Source organism: Melanotaenia boesemani, chromosome 14 (genome assembly GCF_017639745.1).
Source record: "Melanotaenia boesemani isolate fMelBoe1 chromosome 14, fMelBoe1.pri, whole genome shotgun sequence".
Classification (NCBI taxonomy): Eukaryota; Metazoa; Chordata; class Actinopteri; order Atheriniformes; family Melanotaeniidae; genus Melanotaenia; species Melanotaenia boesemani.
This window is the reverse complement of record NC_055695.1, coordinates 18,046,425-18,071,737: the sequence shown is the minus strand read 5'-3', so window position 1 is coordinate 18,071,737 and position 25,313 is coordinate 18,046,425. Positions and strand designations below refer to the sequence as shown.

Below are 25,313 nucleotides of genomic sequence, written 5' to 3'. Positions count from 1 at the left end.
GTCATGTGGTCTGATGAGTCCAGATTTACCCTGTTCGAGTGATGGGAGCACCAAGGTAAGAAGAGATGCAGATGGACTCTAATATTGAGCAGATAATTTGTAGACAGCCCCATGGAGCATCATATGATCTAAATGCTGAGTAATAACTAGACAAAATCTTATGAAGTTGGGGAGAGTGCATTAAAATTGTATAATGTAAAGGAAAAAATCAAGAATTGATGACCTTAGTCAATCACTACTTAAAAGACATAAACTCTTGTATGACATTTAGAGTCTTCTGGTTTTCTCTATTGTATAATGTACATAGTACCACTGCCTTCTGCACCGCTGAGCTATTTCTTTTATAGACATATTTTATGTTCTGGTTGGCAATTGGAAGTCATCTTTGCTGTGTGGTCATGTGCCACTTGGTTTCTTTAAAAGTTGGAGATATGAGAAGACCCAGTAAGGGGCAACTTGTAGACACAGGTTCTTGTTGGGTTGGTTTATTAAGGTTATTTAAGAAAATGCTTCTTTTCTGCTTTTCTTATTGTGGTATAGTTACTCAGACATAATCTCCTTGGGCTCTGAGGTCTTTTCAGATATGGAATACACAAAAGGGTAAAATGTCGGTGTAAGAGACTTCTTACATTATGTCTTGTTTTCAGAATAGGAAAAATCAAATAGAACTGAATGACAAGTAGTTAAGTTGGGTTCCTCCTCACCTGCTCTTTTCTCTTTAGAAGTTTATTCTTGGGAAAAGAAGTTAGAATTTGCTTTGCTGCCAAATGTATAGAAAGCTAAGCAGCTGTGTTGCTACTGTACAAATAATCACATTCAGAGTACAAAGAATAGACAGAAAGTTCCTACCTTGTAAAGGCTAAATGTTCGCATACTGTATGAAGCCAGCTCCACAGTGTCAAGTATAGTAACCTGAATCATCCCGTACGTCTCTGTACCACGGCTTGGCCAGTACTGGTCACACTTAACCTGATCACAAACCACAATGACAATTACTTAACTTTGTTTAACTTTAGAGTAGTGTTGATGATGTTACCAGAGTATCACGTCTATTATTTCAAAGCATAATAGTTTCACCCGTGACTTCTCCTCCAGATGAGTCATCATAACAATGGTGCTGGTCCTCTGCTCCCACACCATCCTCCAGAAGTCACCGAGTGTCTCTGGCAGAGGTCCTTGTGTGGCAATGTAAGCATTCTGTTTCCTGTGGCCGTCAATGTAGTTGCCATTTATGTAGTCACTGCCTGGAACTCCTGCAGCAGGGAACCAAACAGCTAATCATGAAACAGGTTTGCTGCTGACAGTTTTCTCTTCTTCTTTTTTGTGATTATTTTTGAGTCATTGTTCCATTTGATTTCACAGTTTTGTTACATGTATGGTTTGTTCTGAATTTGTTTCATGGTCTGTTTTTCAGTTGTGTGGATATTTGTTTGTTTCAGTTGTTTCCTACTGCAGTTCCTTTTGTTTATTCTAACATGTTTAGTTAAGGTCTTCAGCTCTTTATCTGTCACTGGTCACGTTTGGATCCAATCAACTCTATCTGACATCTTCTCTATAACTAAGGTCAGTGTAGGGGATTCGGCCTTGGAAAATAAAGATTGGAACTTTTGTTTAATCCTGACCGAATAAAACATTTGAGGGATTTTCTCCTTACAGACAAACGGTCCCTCTCACTCCAAAAGTGTTGGTCTGACTGGTAAAAACCCAGGACTCAGATTTATGACTTGGTTTTCAGCTCCACAGGTCAACAAAGGTCAACTTTCCAACCTGGACTGTGGGAGTACTTTGTTTAAGTTATATCAAAGATCTGGGAAGTTTCTGAACTTTAATCTTCTGCAGCAGAAATCTGCCTTATAACGAACTAAATGTTTTATGGATTTCAAATGGAACTCATCACCCAGAACGTTGTTCACTTTGAAGCTGTTTTCTTCTAAACTTGTGTTTTTGTTCAACTAATAAGCAACATATACAACCCCCTTACTACAGGTTTCAACTCCTAATGGACCCTGGACACACCAAGAACTGTTTTTCTTACATATTCCAAGAGGGTAATAAAGTGATTTAATATTTCTCTGTGTCCCACCACAGAGAAAACAAAGACTTTGTTTAAAGAGTAAAAGATTATACTCTTATTAGTTTAAAATGTTCATTTAAAAAAAAAAAAAAAAAAAAATATATATATATATATATATATATATATATATATGTATGTGTGTGTGTGTGTGTGTGTCTGTGTGTGTGCTTTATCTTGATTATTATTATTATTTTGTACAAGGTTCAATCGACAAGCTTGGTTAATTTGTGATCTGAAACTTTATCAACATGTGTTTGTTTAAGGTATAATCTTCTTACTATTTTTATTGTGTCTCTTCAATGATTCATTGATGATTTTAATAATGTTTCATTTAAGGCTTTAGTAACTTGGACATACAGATGCATTCACAAATGTTAAATCTGATACTTTTATGAAATGATCAGACTAGCCTACGTCTGTTTTCTGAGCTGACCACCAAAGTCCTGAATGCATTTTGGTCAGATTAATGGTCCCACATCCTTCTATGGGGCGTTTCATCACACTAACACTTTTGAACTTAGAACAAAGGAATTAGTTTAGAGAAGAGAGGATTTCTGATGAGGAACTTCTAATGATTTTCCGAGGACAACAAGGTCTCCTTACTTGTTCCCTGCACGACCCGTTTTCGTACAAACCCAGCCAGGACTGCTACATAAGTCTCTCCAGAGAGAGATGGAGAGATGATGCCGGAGAATTAAGTTTGCCATGATGTAAGAACATTATCAGATACTAAAGTTTTGGACCTGCATTCAAGATGCAAGATTGATTTAGTTTTTTTGGACTGATTAACTCTGTTTAGTTCATGGCTTTTTCAGCTGATACGTCTACTTTTAGTTATGTTTTTTTTTTTATCTTTAGGATTTTTAATATTGATTCTAGATTTTGATCTTTAATTTGGATAACTGGTTAACGCAGGCGGACAAACGCTTCAGAACCAGTTCTACAGAGTTTCTTTTTGGACTGATCCAAAGCTGGACTTTGTATCTCATGCCATACCACCACAAGCCATTCGCTGACACCACCAGCTGAGCCGCGGGAGAGTCTGCATCAGCAGAGCTGCCTGATCCTAACCTTCAGACCACCAGGTAACAAATCTTCTGGTTTTCTTGGGAGTCGTTCGGGATCTAAACCACCTGTGCCAACTTCCTAACGTGACCGGGAGAGTCACCACAACGGTCATAAGTCGGATCGATCCAAACAGAACCGGACGAGTCCTGCTCGGATCAATTCTCTGCTTGTCTGCTTAAGTAATGGTTGGTGTGCTGTCCAGACTTGGCCTTAGGGAAGTAGTTCCACATCCTAGTTAAACTTCCACCTTTTTAACAGATGAGATTCAGTTTTCCCTCTTTTTCAGAGATCATATTGTTTTTAGTTTCTTAAACATTAGTTGCATTAACACCACAGGTTAATTAACTTTTGTTCAATTTCTTGCATTAATTAAATTAATTAATTAATTTAGTTCTTTAATAGTGTCCACACAGCCATTAGGTTAGTACTAGGCTCTTTGTGTGATGGTGCCCGAGGTATAATTAATATGTTGACCAATAATTCATAATTTTATTAAATTATTAAAATGAATGTTTTAATGTTTAATGACACTAAATCACTACATCAGTATAGACCCAGACCATCCCTTGCAATATCTGGATTTGTGTTTCTCACCTTCCACAGGTGTGAGGATTACTCTGCAGTGATCATAAGCTATAACATTTGCATAGCGGTTCTTAGGCTTGTTGACTTCCAGGTTGGAGTATTCCCAGGTGAAATGCTGTCCTGGTTCGATAGACTGACACACAAAAGAGGGGAAAACATGGATATAGAGGTAGGAAGGGGGGTTTGGGGGAGAAAGAGATTGACAGCAGGTAGTCATTTATTAAGCATGTGAGTCTGTCAGCATGTGGAGTGAAAAGCTCAGACCAAAAGATGTGACACAGATACATCTCTCTCTTTCCCCAGTTTTATCCTCTGCAACATAAAAACCCTTGAATGATTCAGTCCCACTGGATTCACACAGGAATGTTCAGATCGTCTAAAACAGTCCAGACTTCAGTTCTGCCCCAACAAAGAACAACACAGGAAGTCATTCCTGCCCACAGCTAAGAATCTACACAACAACACTTTTATTTTTATTCATGCCTAATGATTACTGTTACATTTATGGTGCAAAAATAACTTTCCATTTTGGGAAAATGGGAACCGTTATTCTATTCTATTCTATTCTACAGACACATAGGTAGGTAAAAGGAAGACCTTTACAAAAATGTTGATAAAATACAACCTTTATTTAGCTCTGCTAAACTCTATATTAGTTAAACTGAAATGGGGTTTTTTGTATGCTACTCTGAAATATCCAAAAAAGTATTCTTAAGGGAGCGGTTCCCACGTAATTTGTGTAGATTTTTCATAAAAAGAAATTTCATAAAATTTTCATACATTTTGTTTTTCATAAAAACTCAGTAAAACTGACAATAAAGCATGAGCATGTGTAAAAAGTAATAAGGGTGGAGTGAAACTGATGATAACATAGTCCATACTCTACTGATCTACATTTTTCTGGACAAAAAAAAAAAAAAAAAATTAAATGTGATCCATGGAGGAATTAGCAGGGAATACATATCTTATATTTGTTGTATAAAGTTTTGTATTTAGAAGTGTATTAAATTGCATCTGACATCTTAAAAAAAATGAAACATGTATTTCAGATAAAAAAAAAGATTCATTCTAAAACTTGAAGACAACAAAAATGACCTTAAAAAAATTAGCTTGTCCATTATTAGACTTTAAAAGTGGCTACACAGCATGTATTTAAAAGTAATAAGAATTTAATTCATTTTAAATGTAATGTAAATTTAATGTTTTGAATTTTAAAATATTTAAATTAATAATAAAGAAAGACAGTTAGGATTCAAGGAGAGCCCCATATCCAAAAGGCAAAAGTAAATTTGTTCAGCACAATATGGCAGCCATCCATCATTCAGTCAAACACTGGACAGGACAGGTTAAAAAAAAATTAATTAGAAGTTACCTCATACTCCTGTGAGAATTGCAGGTTGTCATTGGCCTTTAGTTTCTCTATATGATCTGCCAGGTCACAAATGGCAATTGGAAGATGTTCCTTCATTCCTGGAGAGACAGGTGGAGAGATGAGTGCAGTCTCACAAAACCAGATTGCAGACAAATGGCAAAGATAATTTAGACTTCTGTGATGGTAGTTTTAAGACAGAAAGGTGCACAGACATTTTAGGGCAATATATACCACCTTTAAGACAAGATTTATTTAAGACAGGATGTATTTTTAATAACATAATTCAAAACCATATATTGCACACATAACAAAGACAGCAGAAAGAGAAAAAATGGTTTAAAAACTGTTGAACTTGTGCCCCTGGACAGAGGATGAAACTCCTCAACACAGCCAATGCAGGTTTAAGTCCTTGCTGCTAAATTAACTGCATTTTTTTCTTTTTTTTCTATTTTCCCATACTGTTGCAACTTTTTGGGATTTTGGATTGTCTCAGAAAATTATTGCCACCCAGTGAACAGAGGTTGGGATTCAACTTGGTTTATACATTTATAGCCAATAAAACTACTTTACATAGCATAATATAGCAATAAAAATTGACCATAAAAATAAACAATGAAAATACCGTCCCTCTGCTACCCTTTCAACTTTCAAAATTTTGTCAGCTTATTTTTTGATAGATCCACCCACCCACCCATTCATCTTCTACTGTTTGTTCACTGGGGTCTAAGCCATTTATGGATCCATTAATTGCTGATGTTGGGAGTCAAAGCAGGGTTCATGAGTTTTTGTTCATGTGTGTCCATGCCTTGTGTTTGGTAGTGGAGTCTTCTCATTTCCACAGGGTCTGATATGCGGGCAGTCATCGAGTCATTTAAACCTGCCATGTGCTCATTCTTGCCTGGAGATGCGCGTTTCCTGGAGGAACAAAACAAAAGCAGAATGTGGGAGAAAATGACAAATCATAACCACATCACCAAAAAATTTACATATGCTAGAAGTTACTTCCTTGTTAGACATAAGGAGTGAAAAGAAGACAACTCTAAAACATCTTGAATAAAAATGAACTAAACAACAAAGGGCTATTGGAAACAAAATATAATCAAAATATGGCTAAATAAACTGCTGGTGCTGAAATGATGATCATAATGTCATAATAAATGGAAAAAGAAAGGTTTTTTCCCCCATTAGAGATATTTCTTATGTTGAGTGTAAATCCTGACATGATACACATCTACTGGCTAAAGAAATTAGCTACACCTCATGAACAGATTAATAATAAGAAAGCCTAAGATCCTCTGTTCCAGTAGCCCTACAGCTAAGATCCTGTAGGACCTCCTGCTTTCTAAACTGATGTTGGCCAACCAGATATCAAGGTGCTCAACAAACCTCATAAGAAGGCAGGAGAGGTATCTCCCAAAAGATTCAACAAAAAGGAAAGTGAAAAGCTCAAAATAAAAATATCTGGACTGAAAGAAAAAGTTGAAAAGTGAAGGCATCAGTGATGCCAGTGGTAGAGAACTCAGAGCTGTGATCTTCAAACTGGAAAAAGTGGCTTAAACAGATCCTAGAAACGCCAGAGATCTTCAGTTCTAGGATTGGCTAAGATATTATGGAGAACCCTCAACCTCCCAGGCATGTGGTAAGACAATTTTGAGGCCTTCGTAGGTCGTATAGATCTCCTTGTTGGAAACAGTCTCCATTCCAACAGATCTGAATATCACCTGCTGTCAGCTAACATTACTTATGAAGCGTGTCAGATGTGGGTGCCTCACTTCACTATCCCTTAAAATACTTTTTAATTCTAAAAAGCAAAATGCTAAAAAGGATTTTTCTCATTGATATTCACCTTTGGTGCTGCTTGCTATTTTCACATAGAAAACAAAAACAGTGTTATTCAAAAAGCATAAGTGGCAGACCTGCAATCAATCTAAGAAAGGACAGAAGCACTAACCTTTCCTGTTGACTGCATCCATACCAAGCAGGCAGAAATGGAAGCAGAGAAAGAGAGAAAGAGAAAAGATTAAATGGCAGCAGAAATGCCACCAAGTGTCACAGTGAACAGGATCATCTAACATCTCACTGAGTTCTTACAGCAAATCCATCCACATAAAACTAAACAGCTTCTGCTAATTTCTAAAAAAGTTTTAGACAACAAAGTGAGATTTTAATTATTTTTAAATAATTTGTAGTGTTGCACACAATATAATTGGTAACTATCACCTAATCAAAAAAGTACCGGTTTGATTCCTTGGGATCAAAAAGGTCCCAAGGAATCAAAGCTGTATTGACAGTAACAAGGCAGTTTTAATGTTAGGTACAAAACTATTATGGTACTTAAATATATTTTATCAAAAATGTCTGCTGTTGGATGCTTAAGGCTTACCTCTTAAAGAGTAAAATAGCAATAACTATAATAACGATGACAATGACAGCCAGCACCGGACCCATCACCCACAGCATCTCTGGGTCCTCCTGAGGATGTCTGATCACCCCACTGTGCTTCACCATGAAGGTTTCAGAGAAAGGGCTGGCTGCAAATGTCCTTTGCTTCAAAGGATCAGAGGAAGACAGACAAAAAATATGACACTGACTTCTAGTATTTACATACAGCCCAATGCAAACTACAAACCAAACCTTAACCATTACCAGTTTATGCCTAACCCTATTCTTGATCACTTGATCACATTTTGTTTTAAAGTTTTGTCTCACCAAATTAAACTATTTTTTACATGTCATTAACATAAAATCCAATGCGTAAATAAATACAGAATTTATTTAACTTGCACATTGCAATGCAAATAAGTACGATAAAATGGGGGGAATGAATTTTCCGGCTGGTTCAAGTTGGAATTTCTGTGAATTTGCAGAGCCAAGTTAAAGAGGTAAAACTAACAAATTTATAAAAGTTGATCTGTGATTGCAGAGAGATTAAGCATATACCACAGAAAAGTAAAGCCCCCAAAAATGATCTTTTGCAGTGTCTGCAAAATTTTTGGAGAAATGGTGATGCCAAGTTGTGGGAAAAGCCTAATCTTTATAACTTGTCCTGTGGATTAATTATCTTTTTTTAATCTATGTAATATTATTTATACAATGAAAATGATAGAACTCTCCTACATAGTGTAAAAGTTGTTTGGGCAGCATGGCTACTCACAGACATGTGATCCATCAGGTCAGCCAGAAGAAAACAGCAGTACTTCTGCTGGACAGACAGAGGTTTGTTGTAGTAGCCGTTGTACTTCATTTCATCACCTAGAACGAAGACCTCTGGCAGAGCATCCAGTTTAGCAGCGATGAAGGGCTGTAGCAAATCTTGGCTCTGTTTCTGCAGGCTGACATCTGCACCAACCTCTAGGAGCTGCCAGTAAAACAACACAATCAGACTTTGGGGATAATATGAGGGGGTATGCCAAATAAGATAGCAAAAAATATTTCTTTAAAAACAGAGTCCTTTTAATTTTCTTCCTCTCTCAACCCAAGTACTGACAATACAGGGTATAATAAAATATTCTTCTCACTATATGACAACAAATATAACAAACTAGACTAAATTGGATTGAATTTTCTGTGTAAAATTAATTAAATGAAAAACTTTATCTCCAAAGGGAAACTGTAATTAAAGAACTTAGATGACAAATGTTGTTAATTGATGCTTTTAAAATAAACTAAATTTAACTGAATTGGTATTATACTTAATTAAAAGTGAAATATAAAGCAAGTTACTTTAAAGGTCTAAAATATAAAATAAATGACATTTGACTACTATAAGAAGCAAGCAGTTTTTTTTAAAAACTAAATCACTATGGTCAAGGCTTTCAATGTAAAGCATGTGCTCTATTTAAAAAATAAAATAAAATCACCCAGTCTGCGATAATCAGCAGGATAACCCTTTATGTACAGCTACCCCAGCTGACAGAGCACACATGATGTAGGAACATAATTACACTCCTTCAACTAGTTGTTTGCTGCTTTAAAGTTTAAAATATATATTGAACCTTCAAACACAGCTTAAGCAAAAAGCATAAAATTATATTATCTTGCGCTATTAACAATGAAAAAATACTTTGCTCTTTTGTAATCTAAAGTTGAAAGTTAAAACTCATGCTGTGGCACTTGAATGAAAAGACTAATCTTTACTGTTACTTATATCAACAAAACTAAACAAATTAATATTCACTAACCTCATGTAAGTCCACATCTTCAGGATTTTCCCACCTCATTAGAGAAGCTGGGGTTTCAGGGACAACCACTATGTAGTACCACCTGGATTAAACACAACTGCATTAGACTGAAAGGGAGTATGGTAAATGTTCCACACTTATATATTACCTTTTTAACCTTGCCAAGTGCAATTTTGCAAGATAAGTTAAAAAAGTTAACGTGCAGATTTCATGCATAGGCGCATGAAAAAAGAAATGTTTTTAACCTGGATTTAAAAATGTCTACATTTGGTGAAAGTTTATTCTCCATTGGCAGTTTGTTCCACTTGTTTGCAGCATAACAGCTAAATGCTGCTTCTACATGTTTAGTCTGGACTACGTAACAGTAATAACATGATCCCGTATAGTCAGGCATGGATGTCCATATGAACATAATGGAATTAAATTTAGTTTAAATTTGGTCCTGAATAATAAGATGTATTAGTATGGCACTGTTGTGTTTTGGCATACCTTAAGAGAGACACACAACCAGATTGACACAAAACTGTATATAAACAAACACACACACATATTCACACAGATCTTTGTGAATGGTCTGTATTTATATAGCGCTTTTACCCAAAGCGCTTTACATGTACGTCACATTCAGCCATTCACACACACATTCACACACTGAAGGTGAGAACTGCCATGCAAGGCGCTCACCATGACCCATCAGGAGCAATTAGGAGTTTGGTGTCTTGCTCATGGACACCTTGACATGAGCCGACGGGCCGGGATTGAACCCTCGGGCTACAGGACAACCACTCTACCCACTGAGCCATGCCGCCCCAGCATTCATAAACCACAAAGGGGTTGTGGATGCTGGGGTTTGATCACAATATCATATTAAATCCATTCAATGGAAAACAATTCAGTGTTTGCCTATTTAATAATTTTGCCACATGATTTTAATTTGATTAGACTCAGGATTTCATTTTTGCTTATACCATATAAAACAACCAAAATAAACATAATTTTATTCCATAGTTAGCTATAGTAATCAAATAAGAACTGTCTGACTTTACCAGTTACACATCATACCTTTAATATCGGCATGTTCCAGAAAATAAGAAAATTTTGTTAACTAAAACAAAGCAAATGTCAACAATTCCACATGTTCATTCTTAAGCACAGCTTCCGAATGATGACTGGATTTCAATTAAGATTGATGCTAATGACGTTAATAAAACTATTGATGGTTGAGTTAATGAGGTCTAATGACATAAAATACACTAACTTTGCCTTTTCAGTGTGGAGTGGAAAACTTAACCGCTTGTGTAAAAATGAGTGGTGAACCTGTTCGGTCAAATGGGCCCAACAGAAAGAGATGCACCTAAACACCATTTGTTGGATTTTGTTGTGTGTGCAAAACATTTATGTGCAGTTTATGTGTGTATGCATTAGGCTGTTTTACATGTGTTCCTCAGTCTGGAGATAAGCCCATCTACATTTAATATATTTTAGGAAACAGGAACTTAAATGAGTATAACTTAAGGACAACGTTTCTACTGTGGAGAATCCAATTCACTGGCTGGCTTTTAGAGTCCTCTGCTGGTATACTGGTGGCATGGCTGGTGATTTTCACATGTTTACAAACCAGGGTGGTAGAGAGAAAGAAAAGTTGAGAATGGTGAATGCGGAGGATGATTTTAACCCCTGTAATATTCACTAGCGTCCAAGCTGTAATGATCCTGTTATAAAAAGTGGCATTCCAGCCACGTGTCTGAGTTGATCAAATCGTCACCTCTGTGTTGACAGAAACTGGAAAAATTTCAACTTTAAACTGGTGTGTGTGGGGCAGGTGTTATATTTGTACTAAACCAGTTAGTTTCCAGTTTAGTCCATCATGAAGTAGCAAGGTTGGTGTGTTTTCATACAATCATTTGGTCCTGACCCATTAAAGCTATGAAATGTCTTTTTTATTTAATTTTATAAACGTTCTGGCAAAAAGTTTGATTCTCCGCATTTAATGTGTGACCTAATATTATAGAGGACATGATGGTAAAGTGGGAACACTGAAAAACCATGCAGACCTTTTTATATAATTCATAAACAACATCAAGCCAATGTTACAGTATGACAAAGACAAAAATGAATACAAGGACTTTTTTTATGGTGTTTTATGATCATTCATGATAGGATCTAAAATTGGAATTTTTCAGTCTTATTTTTACTAAAAAAATAAATAAATAAATAAAATGGTACAAACCTAAATTTGGCTTCAGCAGGGACTTGGGGCAGGATCATAGTCACTTTCCCATCTTCATCCACATCTGTTTGGTATCGACTTGGTTTCATAGTCAGCAGGTCAGGAGCTGTTCGGATGGAAACCTGCTGCTGGAGGCCACCGGCACCATTTTCTCGGCTCATTAGCACAAAGGAATAATCAGTGTCTGGCTGAAGCTGTGTGATCAGTTTTCTCTTAAGGCTGCCTTGGACCTCCACACTTTGCTGGTTGTACAGAATCTGAAACCAAAATTAAGTTTGTTTTTTACTGATTGAAGATGCAGTGTAATGGATGTTTAGTATTATGTTCAAGCCTTATGCTTGTTTAACTAAAAGTTAAATGAACAACAAGAAACTGGGTGCCCACCTACACAGGCATGTGTGGCTTAAAGACAGCGCCAGACAGTGAGCATAAAGCTCACCTGTTAGTGGCTGTAATGTTATCGCTAATGTATAAATAAATATGGTCCATTCCAATGGCATGAACTTGTTTTTAAATGTGGTTTTATATGGGCTCAATAATAAGTCATAAAGATTTTGCAGTTGTAAATGAGTGTTTGCAAACAATTTCAGAGTTTGCATCTGTTAATCAAGCTTATCACCCTGTAAAAATAATCTACCTGAAAAATTAAAGCTTGTAAATGTGTAAAAAAGGGTTTCCATGGTTCTACAAAAGGATTTGTATTCGTGGAAAATAAATTGCAAACTTTTGCAAACTTGAATTTTTCAGGCAGATTATTTTACAGGGCGACAAGCTTGATTTACAGATACAAACTGAAATTATTTGCAAGATTCATTTACAACTGCAAAAGCTTTATGACTTAATATTGAGTCCATAGTTTTAAACTGTGAGTTGTTTCCAAGTGTTATTGACATTTCCCTTCATAGTCAAAAACTAAAGTAAATTAGGATGTAGCAATTATGTGTCTTTTGATGTTCTAACCATGTTCTAACTATTTTCCTTGAGAACCCCCTTCACGCAAATATTGAAAAGCCATGGACCTCCTGCACCACCCGGGGCTGAAACCATGCTTAGATTTTTGTTTTCAAAAGTGAGTTTCTCACCATAAATAATTTATTCTGGCTTCGATAAAACAAAAGTTAAATTAACCTACTATTTTATCCTAAAATAGTGACAGTGTGTAGACACTGATCACCATGGCTCTGAATGTTCAAAGTCTTGGAGACCCCCTGTGCGCTTTTTTCTTTTTTTTTGCTGTAGCTATCTGAGTGAAGAAGTGTGTTAATCTTACCTTGAGAGGTAGTTGAGATTCATAGGTTTCTGGTACTTCCCAGGTCAGCAAGACTGAGGTTTTCATTACAGTCTTTGCTCCAAAGTTCTTGGTAAAGACTAATAAAAAGATCTGGGTGATTATTAGGTGTTCATTTTGATTCTACATATGACTAAAATTATTTAAAATTGATAAAAGAGTTAATGAAAAAGTAAAAAATAATGTATCAATTCAACAGTAAAAATATTTTGAAAACTTGGACATGTATATTTTTCTTTATAGTTACTTTCTGTTCAGTAATAAAGAGTCCTACGATATATCCCAAATAGGATTATGTAGTGAGGTCATCACTTGAAATGATTTTCATTTATATGCACAAAAGATTATGACATAATTGTACATTTTTTTTATATATGACTTCAATAATACATTAAATGGTAACAGTTTGTGAATCTCACCTGGCATAGAAGTGGACATTGTCCTGATTTGGATGCTGGGGCTGAGGGGTCCTCCTCCTTTGCGGGTGAAAGCTTGGACTCTGATGTCATATGTTGTGTCAGGTTGCAAACCCTGGACTGCCATCTGTGTGTCTGTGGTACTGTTTGTGCTGTTGTGCTGGCCATTAATATCTCGACACACAATCTCATACTTGATGATCTTTCCATTTCTCTCAGCCAGAGGAGGAGGTTCCCAAGCAAGCTTTGTGGAAGTGGAAGTTAAGCCCACCACACTCAGATTCTGTGGGTAGCTGCTGGGTATGTCTTCAGGGGTGCTTATCTCTTTTATATATTCCTGCCCAGCACCTGCTTGGTTTTTAGCACACAGTTTGAAGATATAAGTGGCTCCTTTGTGAAGGCCGGTGACTGTGAAATGATCATCTGTTTTTCTGAAGTCTTTAACAATGAAACTTTCTTCGTCAGCTCTCTTGTATTGCAGCTGGTATCCTACATGCTCTCCCACAGTTTCTTTAGGCGGCTGCCACTGGATCAGAGCCGTATTCCCCATCATGGTACTGATCATCATATTGGGCTTTCCAGGCACTGCAACACCAAAGTGTTGGAAGATGAGACCTAACATCAACTATATGGCAACATCAAAGTTAGCTTTAGCAGCACTTTAGCTACTTAGGGTAAAGCCAACTATAGCTTTCATAAGAATATTCATTGCTAAACAACAGAAATAAGATTATTAATTCTCCTATTCTACAAAACAATATAAATTTCAAATTGTGTTACAGTCAGTATACATAATGGACCCACCTGCTCCTGTGGTAGAGACCACCCTGGCCTTGCTGCGAGCTCCGTCGCCCTTCGTGGTGTAGGCAGCCAGAGACACAGAATATGTCGTCTCTGGGAGCAGACCAGTTATAATGGCTTCCTACACATTAGAAAAACACAAAGAGGAAATAGAAGATGTTACATTCAAATAATGTCGAGCCCACACGGTACAGTGTAGATTATCTCAATTTAGGATTTGATCAAATTTCCATACAAATTATATATCTTTAAACAGATAAATAAATAAAAAAATGTCCCCAGTTCCTGAATAGAATGACCTGATTATGGGTGCTTAGTTCAGAAAACCGTCTTTGATTTGGACTTGAATGAGGGAAAGTAACAGTACCTGAGTTTCATGGTTTAAAATATCCATTAAGAGCGGCTGCCCATGTGGCTCGCTATTCTCCAGCCTGGAGCACATCAGCTGGTAGCCCTGGATCTGCCCATGTTGCTTTACTGCCAGGGGAGGCCTCCATGTCACTCTGATAGCAGTGGAGTTCAGGGCTTCTGCCTCCACCTTTCTGGGAGGAGCTCCAGGCACTGAAAGTACATCACAGCACAAAATGTAAACTTAAATGAAGACTTGGGCTGTAATTTGTTATACGCTTTTAACATAAATCAGAGCAGACCAAATAACCCTACCCTCATGTGCAAATGTGACATCAGAATGCTGTCATGCTTACTGGTTTTGGCGGTCCTTGCTTCAATAGGTTGAGTAAAAACGCCTAAACCCATCTCAGATCGTGCTGCCAGGGAAAACGAGTATAACGTGTCTGGCTTAAGTCCATCAACTGCATAGGAGCCTGCTGCATTAAACGTGACACGATGCTGAGAAGGAATGAAAACATTAAGGTTATAACACAAACACAAATGCACCCATTTTAAAAGCGATGAAAAGGTTTTAGCATACTTCAGATTTTAAGCATTTCATTCATGTTCCAATACCAGCAGGCAGTCATTATTATGCCATAAAAATGGGATAAGATGAAGAGAGAGGAATCATACACTATTATAAGCATAGCTCACATTGAAAACATTTAAATGCTACTCTGTATACATCCAGCAAATGAAAGAAAAGCATGGTATTTACCCTCTTTGCAGGATTGCTGGCTTCCCAGTAAAGCAGTTCAAAACCAATAATGGGATCTTTGGAGGGCCAAAGCCATGACAACATTATGCGTGTGTCCAGCTCGGCCTCAGCTTCGACCGCAGACACCGGAGCCGGAACTGAAAGCAGAAACACGAGATGAAGTGACTAAAGGACAATGACAGAGATAATGAAGGCTGAATTCAGCTGTGGAAATTAGTCCAAATGTGATAGGAAAAGGTTAGACGTAGAAAACCTGAATATTAAACAAATGATAACACTCAAATTCATCCACAATTCGAAAAGTAAGGAATTATAAAGGATGCCATCACAATTAAAACAGAAAATCTATTATTAGGATTTTTCAACACATACTGGACCATATAGTCCAGAATACTAAATGAGTCAGAAGTATAAAGTTACACCCAGTTAACAGACAATAATAGTTAATAGTTCATAGATATAGCTACTAGTCTTTTTCCTTTGGAGACGTGAAGAGAATATTATTATGGGAAAAAAAACATTGAAATATATCACTTAACAAAGATGAACTTTGAGCAATTTAATTAATATCCAGAAAAACTTTACGGTCATTAGTAATAAGGGCAAAAATGAAAGATAAATAAATAATTAAAACAAGAAAAGACAAACTAAAGTAAATTCAAATCTAGAGTATTGTTAATGAGGTGACTTCTTATGTTGTCCTGTTTTTTACAAATAGGCACCTGTTTGTTACATATTAGCAATTACAACTGAATAAGATCATCTAATCTGTACCAATGTGCGAATATTCCATGAACAAATAAATAAAAACAAATTCAATTGTGATAAATTAAATAAAATTTTAACAAAGTATAAAAACTATAAAATGAAATCTGTTTAAAACCTTCACACATCTGTAATAACCTATTAATAAAGAGGATGCAGCGAGATTTGACATTAACTTAACCCTTAATGTAACATTCATTTTCATTTTTGATAGTTTCCATCATAGAAGGCACACTTAGATGTAACACTACACTTGCATCCCTGTAGCTACAACACACAAAGAGGTAGGGTTTTTTTTTTTTTTTAATCACAAAAGAAAATTCACACATCTTTCATAGTTTTCACATATTTCCTTTCTTGGAGCCTTTAGGTCAAACAACTTGATGGCTCCTTGTTTGAGCTGGAAAGATCTCACCACTGACACTGTCTGCTGTACCCGCTTTTATTGTGGTGCCATGATCATCCTTCAATACATCTAAATGAGCTGTTTTTTTTATTTTCTTTCCTGCAAATCACTTTTGTGCCTCTACTACTGACCAGATGATGTCACTAGAACCATTTTCATTAACACAGGGGCATCACAAACTGCACTGTCACCACTCACTGGCTCTTACAGTATTTCTGTTCTGGAGAAGACTGATTTCATTTGTTGATGAAAAGGTAAGATGTTTTTTCTTCAGCACTGAAGGGTAGTTTAGGACAGGAACATACTTGATAAATTCAGTATTGAATGTAATGTAATATGAAAAAAATAACAAAACATAACCAAAAGAAAGAAAGTTGACTTGATCCAACCCCACAAAAATAGTGAAAAAAAAACAGCAACAGCATCTTATGAACGTTTTACTTCACAGCTGCTTTCACTCTGGAAATAAAGAAAATACATAAAACTTAAAAAGAGGTGTCCTCACTCCTAAACCTTTCCCCTTATCAACTTACAGGAAAAATGTATATTATTTAGAACTGAATATCACTTCCTCCACCAAAAGCAAGAGATTCATTTGCCAAGGCAGAGGTCATGTATGTGGCAGTGTTGGTTTGTCTGTCTGTCTGTCTGTTAGCAGCATAAGTCAAAAAGTTATGGCTGGATTTTGATTCAATTTTCAAGTAATCTCACAAATATAATAAAGAATAAGTGATTATATTTTGTGGTGATCCGGATCACTGACTGACTGACGGGATATCGGGATAATTTTTCCATTAGAGCTTCTTACTAAAAAATAATGCCCACAATCATTGTCAAAAGAAGTGATCTACAATCGCTTCATTTTAACAAAGACCAAACAAGTTATTCATGGTTCTTGTGGACTCTTGAAGGTCATCTAATGTTTTACATCTTTCTACATGAGTTCAGACGATATAAGAAAGCAGTGAAATGTGGGAAACTTGAATAAGCCTTCTTCAGATTTTTCAGTTATTATTTTAGAACACATATGATGAAACACAAGCACGTTTGTTTACCATGTGCATGGATTTATAGAATAATCGCATCATTTTTTCTTCACTGACCAGAATGGAGCTCTGCAGCCTTCAGTTGTTATGATCTAATTTTGATTGTTTTGTACTAGATAGTTCAAATTTTAATGCTGGGCTTACACCAGAAGACTTTTAAAAGATTTGCAAAAGACTCTAGAAAACTACCAGCTCACACCTAAAGACAAATGTTTAGAGTTTTAAGTCTCAGCCTAGTCTCAGACTGAGATTTGACAAAGACTGTGAATCACTAATTACAAGACTACAACTAGATTCTTTTAGCATTTTTTGTGATATGACAGTTGATATGGAACAAGGCTGATCTGCCCACAGCAAAGCAAACAAGGGGAGAGTTTCCCTCCAGGAGGGAATTACACATCATTATTAAGTGTGCCTTTGCATCTCCACCAGGTGTTACACCGACTCATCAGAATCTGGAAGGATGAATGAGTTTTCTGTTCTTCCTCATTTGTTAGATCATGATACTGTAACACATAAATGATCCACAGCACACATTTACTTCTTAATAACCATCCGCTCCTCATCGCTAGTTGTAGAACAAATGCGGCTGCTACCAATTACACAAATGAGACCTAATCAGACAATTGTTTTCACAATAATCTGATTAATCTCCCGGACGAGCCCCCACTTTGTTATGCTCACCTTTTGTCCAGGGGAAAAAGGGTCAATAACAAACCGTCAAAATGGTATAAATAAAAGGTATTTATTAAAACAATAAAATAAATACAATTTCCTATAAACAAAAATACAAAACCGGGTTCAATAAACAAAGAATTGATTCCTATAAACAAAAATATACCATGTCCGGCTACAAATAACAAACAGTGTCCCTTTTCAGGTTTACTGTACAATGAACAAAAATGATCGAATTACTAAACAAAACCTCCTCCTATTGAGGGTACGAATGACTCTTGCAATGGCAAATAAACACAAATCTTCCTATAAACCAAAAGTCCGCATACAAATACCAAATATAAACTGAAACAGAGCGAGTCTTCACTCTAAACCACAGATTCTGCCAAATGAAAGCTCTTACAATTCTCAGCCAATACTAAACCCACACAGGGAAACAACACCAGAAGAGTCTTAACCCAAGCCGGCGAACTGTGTGCCCACGGTACACAGCTGCCCTGAATAATAGTGAAGCTGGGCTTTTATGGGAGAGAAGTCCACGAGTCCAGTCCTGGCGGAGGAGAGTGGAGGAGAGGAGCGGCTCCTGATGGCAGTCGTCAGGCCGCAACAAGATACAGCTGATTCCAATACCGGCACGAGGCTGACAGGCCAAGGGCCGTAACACTGGACGGTACATCGTTTCATCACTTCTTCTTGTTTGTCTTGTTTTTTGTTTGTTTGTTTTGTCCGTTTTTGCTGGTGTTCTGACTGTTGGGATTCCTGTTTCTGCTTCTGTCAGAGCTCATCTCATTTGTTGTTGATCGTGTTTCGTCACTGATAATATCAAATATGTTTGATATTGTCGGAGACCCAAGACTAGGGAAAGATTTAAATTAACCAGTGCAGATCACCAGCTTACAGCTAACGACCGAGATGACGGGAGAGCGCTGTGACTCTAAATCCCAAAGATTTCCTAAAGACTTCCGTTTTTAGTCTGCGACCTTGAAAATCGTTTGGTGTGAGCCCAGCATATATCACTTCAGATAAATGCACCTGCTAAATCAGTTACTCATCAATGCATTTTAATGTTTTCATCACGTGATGCTGCAGCTTCACACATGCTGTAGTGATAAACAGCTGATTCTCCCATGTGTAAAAATTAATGAAAAATGAAGCATGGAAGAGCAATGATACTGTACCCGACTAGAAAAATACAGTCTTACAGTTCTTAATAATGGATTCAATGATGTTCTGAGTGACCTTTTATATTTTTTCTGGACACACCTATAAATGAGCCACAAAAAACATGAGCAAGAGATGCACCATCTAAGTGCCTTTAACAACTGCTTTGTAGTGATCTAGTGAGTATGTTGTTACCTCCTTGCTTGGTTTTGATCCGTACCACATCAGAGGGTGGCCCGTCCCCCACAGAGGTGAAGCCCAGCACTCTTAGGTTATAGGTGATATCTGCTATCAGACCTGAGATGGTGGTTAACTGGCTGTTATCAGTGTTGTGTATCTCCCACACACTGAGTGGGTCATTGGACTCAGAGGTGTAGTAGACCCGATAGCCTTGTATTTGGCCATTGGGCTCCTCTGGAGGTTCCCACTGCACCAGCATGGTGGTGGAGCTCAACATGCGTGCCTGAACATGGAGAGGTGGTGATGAGGGTGCCTGCTCACTTGTACGGGTTTCCACAATACTGCTTGGAGACCCCCGGCCAACATTATTCACAGCCATGACACGAAACTCATACTCAGAGAAGGGGCTAAGGCCGCCAATGCTGTACCGGGTTGTGGCTACACCATCTACTTCCTGGAAACCGTTTTCAGACAGTTTGGGACGGTACTGAATCACATAGTAGGACACAGGCTCAGGATTCCCAGAGTCCCAGGTTAGCGTGACACTCGTGGCTGTGGTTTCTGTCACGATGAGGGAGGTAGGCATCTTGGGAAGAGCTGTTGGGGAGTGGAGACAGACAAGAGAGTCAGTCAAAAAACTTGCTGACCATTCAACACCATTTACAGGAAGTCTCCAATTCACTGTAATGCAATGTACATTCCGTACATACAAACATCTATAGAAAACATGGGAGGAAATATGAAGGTGTCTCAGGCTCTTCTTTTGTCTCATTGTTCTCTAATAAAACGAAAAAAGAAATTAACTTTATAAATCCAAAAGGAGCTCTTAGGGCTGCACAAGATGCAGAACAAAAGACAATTTACACAAGACAGTAATAAAACAACAGCGTGTTCAGTCAGAGGCTTCTTCGGGTTCACTGTAACAAAGAAAGTGTCTGCCTTGTAAAAATAATGTTAAGACTCTGATAAAACTTAAATAAAAACAATTCCAAGGATTTTCTGAGACAAAAATAGCATATAAAGTGCTGCAAATTAAAGTTAGAAATAAAACAAACACACTGAGTCCTAAAGAGGGAGGAATGAAAGCAACTTCCCCAACTCAGTAAAACTACATCATACACACACACACACACACACACACACACACACACACACACACAAAATCCATCTGCAGACAAATATCAAAACATTAAAAAGTACTTATAATATTTTTCTACTTTACCTCTCCTGTCATATATTAGATGGCTTCTAATTCAGGCATTCCAACCCAACACACTGTGTTTCTGACCTTTGACACTGATTTGGGCTGTAGTCTCAATCATGCCCAGGGAGGATATAGCCACACAGGTGTAGTTGTCAGACTGATGGATGTTGGTGAGCTCCAGGACGTTGCGGCCAATGGGCATTTCATCCGTCTGGGACAGCTCTACTTCACCCCTCACCCATTTGATATGAGGCATTGGAGCACCAACTGCCACACAGGTGAGGTTGACACTGCCACCAGGCATCACCTCATGATTGGTGGGGGGGATGGAAAAACGTGGAGGCACACGTCGAACTGCAGTAGTAAAGAGAGGAAGTGTGAGAGGACACAGATGTGAAACTAATGAGCTTACTTCTTGTTTACTGGCCTAACTTGGACAGTGGATCAATGTACTTGAAATTGTCAAGGGTGTGTGAGTCTGGATAAACACCTCACATTTGTTAGGGTCACAATAAAAAAAATAAAAAAAAAGAAAAGAATAGAAATAAATAGAAAAGAAAAGAAGGCAGATGCAATCTGCAGTCAAGTTAAAACATGCTGACCAGCTGGGCGTCTCTAATAAGCTCCGTATGTTTTCTCATGTTTGTGCTCCTATTTCCTTAAAGATGTGTGTTTGTGTAAATACTGATTCTTAACTGGTCAACATGGTGATGATCTATCATTCTGTGCTAGCCCCTAAAATTTTGTTGTTATCACCAGAATTTAAGCGAGCAGGTGACAGATTATGCTACATAGTCTAAGCTTACTCACTGGCTGGTGGAGTTTATTATTCAGTTATGAATCTAAGTCTTTTAATGGTCTGTTTACCCTCAGTTTATGGTCAGGATCTTTGTCTTGTTTCCTAAATACTTTTAAGTTCTGGTTTCAGTAGGGAATTTATCCATCTTTATGATTTATTAGAAAAGAATATCATTACACAGCTACAATTTACATTAACATAAAAAGTTGCAGGGTGTTGCTGCTTTATTTTAATTTAAAATATTGTACATGGTAAATTTAAGCAAAATTTATGGTTTTTATAATGCAGAAGGGGTTTAATTAATTTAATGCACTGCTTTCTATTAATCACCCGTAGTCTTAGCCACTAAGTTTATCAGTGTATGATTAAATGATCACCCTGGTGCTTCTTTTAGCATTTTGTGATTGTAAACTTGCTAAGTCAGATTTAGTGAGTCCATTCCTGCCAATTCTCTCCAGAGTGGATGTATAAGGAATGGCAGGTCACCTTAGCATCAGACAATGTGTTATTAAGAGACATTGCAGAGAACTCAAGAACAACATCTTCTCCCTTAGAGAAAAGCTCTTCTCTCTTAGTTGACACTGCCAGAGTTTAAGCATGATTTTTAAGCTTTGCAGATAAATGGTGAAGGCCACAAATGAATGTTCCACATCAGGGGCAAACTGGCATGTTGAATGGCTGTTACCATAGGCATGTGGGTCAAGAAACTTGGAGATGCCCCAGTGCCCAGCTGGACATCTGGTGTGATTTTCAGGAAGTGTCAGACCAAGATTTAACCTTGTTAATCAGATTATACACTTCACAGCGTACATCAGAACAAGATTTGGCTTACAATATTACAAAAAGGTGCAGCTGTGGAAATCTGTCAGCAAAAATAAATAAAACAAAAGACAAATAAAACAAAGAATTACAAGCCACTGCTTTGCCCCATCACATTCCCATCAGTTCCCCAGCAAACACCTTTGTTCACCTGTCTTAAGGTGATCAAGTTCTAGCCACAGCTTCTGGGGAAAAAAAACTTATGAAGTTGAATAATTAGACTTGCTGGATAGAATTCCAGTTGTTATCTTGCAGTATATATATATATATATATATACACATTCTTATTAATTTTATATAGAACCAGTTAAAAACAAAAATTCATTATTTTGATGAGCAGCGTCATTTCTCTTGTCATTTTTAAAGCACAAACCATGAGTAACCACTAAACTCAAATTATAAATTAACTGTCTTAGATAATAATAATAATCTTTTGCATGCAGTCATGCATTGTTACTACAGCTGAGTGCAGGAGAAGAGCAGTCATCTGCCAACCTGAAAGTCGTGGTTTCTCCTGACCCCATGCCAAAGTGTACTTGGGAGCTTCGACATTTCACCCCATGTTGCCCCCAGATGTGTCTATCAGGGTATGATATATAACAGTAGAAGTGCTGTATGAGTGTGTGTGTAAATGGGTGAATGTGACATGCAGTGTAAAGCACTTTGAGTGGTCAACATGACTAGAAAAGTGCTATATAAGTACAGTCCATTTGAACTTAGAAAAAAAAAGAAAGGATAAAAAGTTTCCCAAGTCCACAGAAACAGCTCAGCCAGTAATGCTCTTCAAAAGTAGTTTAGTACTGTATAGTTATTTTCTTTCAATGCCTCCACATTCTGCTCCTAATGGTTCAAAATGATAAACCTTAGAAAGATGTGTAAAAAAAACATTTTTTTGTTTGTTTTTTGCCAAGTCAAGTTTTCACAGAGAGGGATGTAGGGAAAATAGTGTATGAATTCAGGGAAGCTGCTCACATTGAGCCATGCTTTTGAGTTAGCCATAACAATTACAAAACAATCAGCATGCAAGAAAATAATATTGAGTTTGATGCAAAATTTTGTGAAGTGATCATGAACTCTGAAATCAGATGTGATGTGTACAAAAATAGCATAAAAAGCTGGTTTTCTTTTAATCAAGAAAGGTTTGAGGAAAGTGACTCTACCAAGTAATTGATGCAGTCACATTTCCAGTGATTGAAAGGCTTTGTTTAAGCTAGTATCAGCTATGGTGCTGAGATCAGGTCACCTCGCCGTATCAGCAATGATGCTGCTGTCCTATTATCAAATTAAATATGAATTTCTTTCCCATTACTGCAAGTTCAACACGTGCAGTTTTGACTGTTTAAAACTCTCTGTGGTCAGTACTGTATACACAAATGAGGAAATACAGCAGAGCACTGCCGACCTAAAACTACTTCTTTGCCACCAGTGTCTTGTGTACAATGTAATACTTTCTGGGTTTGAAATGCTTGTATTTTTCTTATTCGCTATTGGCATTTAGGTAATACCCATTTCACAAAATTTGCATCAGTAGGTTATGCAGAGCATTGTTTGTCAGATGCTGTAGAAGCAGGGAGGGGTTGGAGTACAGGGTGATGAGAACAGGGTAGTCTGTAGTCTGAAGAAGACGGCCGAGACGGGCCTGAGGCACAGCAGGATGCTGGCGCTACACAGCTCCAGTCTACCAGGCCTTGGTTTAAGAAGGGTAAAGAATGAAAAAACCAACCTTCACGCTGATCTGAGTGGTGAGATTTGGATTGGATTTAGATTTAAGGGTACAGTGATGATGAAGGGATTCAAGATAATGTAAAAAAAAAAAAAAATGAGAGGAGCAAAATAAGAAGTGGGAGGAAGAAGACAAGGAGAAACAGAGAGAGTAAAACAGGCAAATATCTGCTCATCTATGAACAAGTGGAAAAAAAATCATAGTGGAGAGAACAGCCTGAGTACCAGCAGCTAACACACAAACACACACACACACCGACACAAAGCAAACCCAATGTACTGACACAATTTCACTCCCAACTCATAAACCTGCTGACAGTAAGGAGCCCTTAGCGATCAGTTTTTAATGAACTGAGTAGTTCTTTATGGTCATTAAATGCAGGGAACTGCTCTAAATCTGTGTCCTCCCAGGTGTCCAGCTTCCCTTACTAACATCTCTTTCAGCACTAAACGCGTATTAACAAGTAATAAAGTTCTCCTGAGGAGGTTGGAGTGGTGCAGAGGCAATTACAGAAATAACTAAGATGAGACTCAAGCAAAAGACCTGCTGTGGGACTGGTGGCTTTTTATTATTATTATTTTCTTCTTATAATAACTCACACTCTTCCATCCATTCACTAACTGCTTTCTTATGCATTAAACATACTGAGTTAAGGGTAAATATTAAAAGTACTGGACTCATCCCACCAGCAAGTTACACCACCAGCTATGCAATAACCTGCACATAAACAAAAAGACTATGTGGACACCTTACATACTAAAAACAGATGCTAAAGGCTCCTGATCAAGCATCAGTATGTGATGATATCTGAGTGACTACACACAATGTGGAATATCACATCAACAGAATAAGAAACAATAAAATTGAGAGTGCCAACATTTTTTGCTTATCTTTTATGAGAAGTGTGGGTACCACCAAATGCAAGACAGCATCACAGTTTTTCATGAAACTTGTACAGCATTTATGATTGTGAAGAATCTCAGCCATTACATCCTTAGATCAGTGAGCACATGACCTGATGATCCCCAACAGGATTAATCAAATACTCACCTTGTAAACTGGGACCACTTTTGTATCATGCTCCATCTGACCTATGAACAGATTCAGTTAATTCTTGGAATTTGGCTTCCATTCCTCTTGTTTCTGGACTCCAGTCTTACAAAATATCCAAAAGTACTGAAATATTTTCTTATAATTAAGTCTTGACCAACTAAATATATCGTTCATCTGCTTTGGGTCCTAGTCTTGAGTCATGACAGAAAAAAGGCTGAGGCATGTTGTATGACACATCTTGACTGAAAATAAATGGCAACAGGTCATATGAAGTGATGAATCCCCACCTGAGCCCAGACCTCAACATTACTGAAGCAGTATGGGATCATCCTGACGGCGAACAGGGCAAAAAGCAG

The 25,313-nt window shown here is 37.4% G+C and overlaps 1 protein-coding gene and 1 long non-coding RNA gene across 7 annotated transcripts in view; one reads left to right on the top strand and one right to left on the bottom strand.

Annotated features, from left to right (window-relative positions):
• The window catches only part of LOC121652746 (receptor-type tyrosine-protein phosphatase F-like), a 68,342-nt gene that overhangs the window by 7,757 nt on the left and 35,272 nt on the right, over positions 1-25,313 (bottom strand). For 3 of the 6 annotated variants that reach the window (XM_042005705.1, XM_042005704.1, XM_042005707.1), the window contains 19 exons: positions 23,905-23,916; positions 20,648-20,917; positions 19,375-19,956; positions 15,127-15,263; positions 14,720-14,864; positions 14,383-14,576; positions 14,019-14,136; positions 13,218-13,799; positions 12,781-12,878; positions 11,511-11,767; positions 9,281-9,362; positions 8,254-8,457; positions 7,483-7,646; positions 7,051-7,062; positions 5,905-6,014; positions 5,100-5,197; positions 3,737-3,860; positions 1,078-1,253; positions 850-969 (listed from right to left, as the gene is read on the bottom strand). In XM_042005705.1, coding sequence (XP_041861639.1) covers positions 850-969; positions 1,078-1,253; positions 3,737-3,860; positions 5,100-5,197; positions 5,905-6,014; positions 7,051-7,062; positions 7,483-7,646; positions 8,254-8,457; positions 9,281-9,362; positions 11,511-11,767; positions 12,781-12,878; positions 13,218-13,799; positions 14,019-14,136; positions 14,383-14,576; positions 14,720-14,864; positions 15,127-15,263; positions 19,375-19,956; positions 20,648-20,917; positions 23,905-23,916 — 3,485 coding nt within the window. The remainder of the gene's footprint in view (positions 1-849; positions 970-1,077; positions 1,254-3,736; positions 3,861-5,099; positions 5,198-5,904; positions 6,015-7,050; positions 7,063-7,482; positions 7,647-8,253; positions 8,458-9,280; positions 9,363-11,510; positions 11,768-12,780; positions 12,879-13,217; positions 13,800-14,018; positions 14,137-14,382; positions 14,577-14,719; positions 14,865-15,126; positions 15,264-19,374; positions 19,957-20,647; positions 20,918-23,904; positions 23,917-25,313) is intronic. The other 3 variants (XM_042005706.1, XM_042005709.1, XM_042005710.1) reach the window with 2 other exon arrangements.
• Positions 6,021-13,955, top strand: LOC121652747. Its single transcript, XR_006012679.1, has 3 exons — positions 6,021-6,685; positions 12,667-12,669; positions 13,944-13,955. It is a non-coding gene; the product is annotated as an uncharacterized LOC121652747 (long non-coding RNA).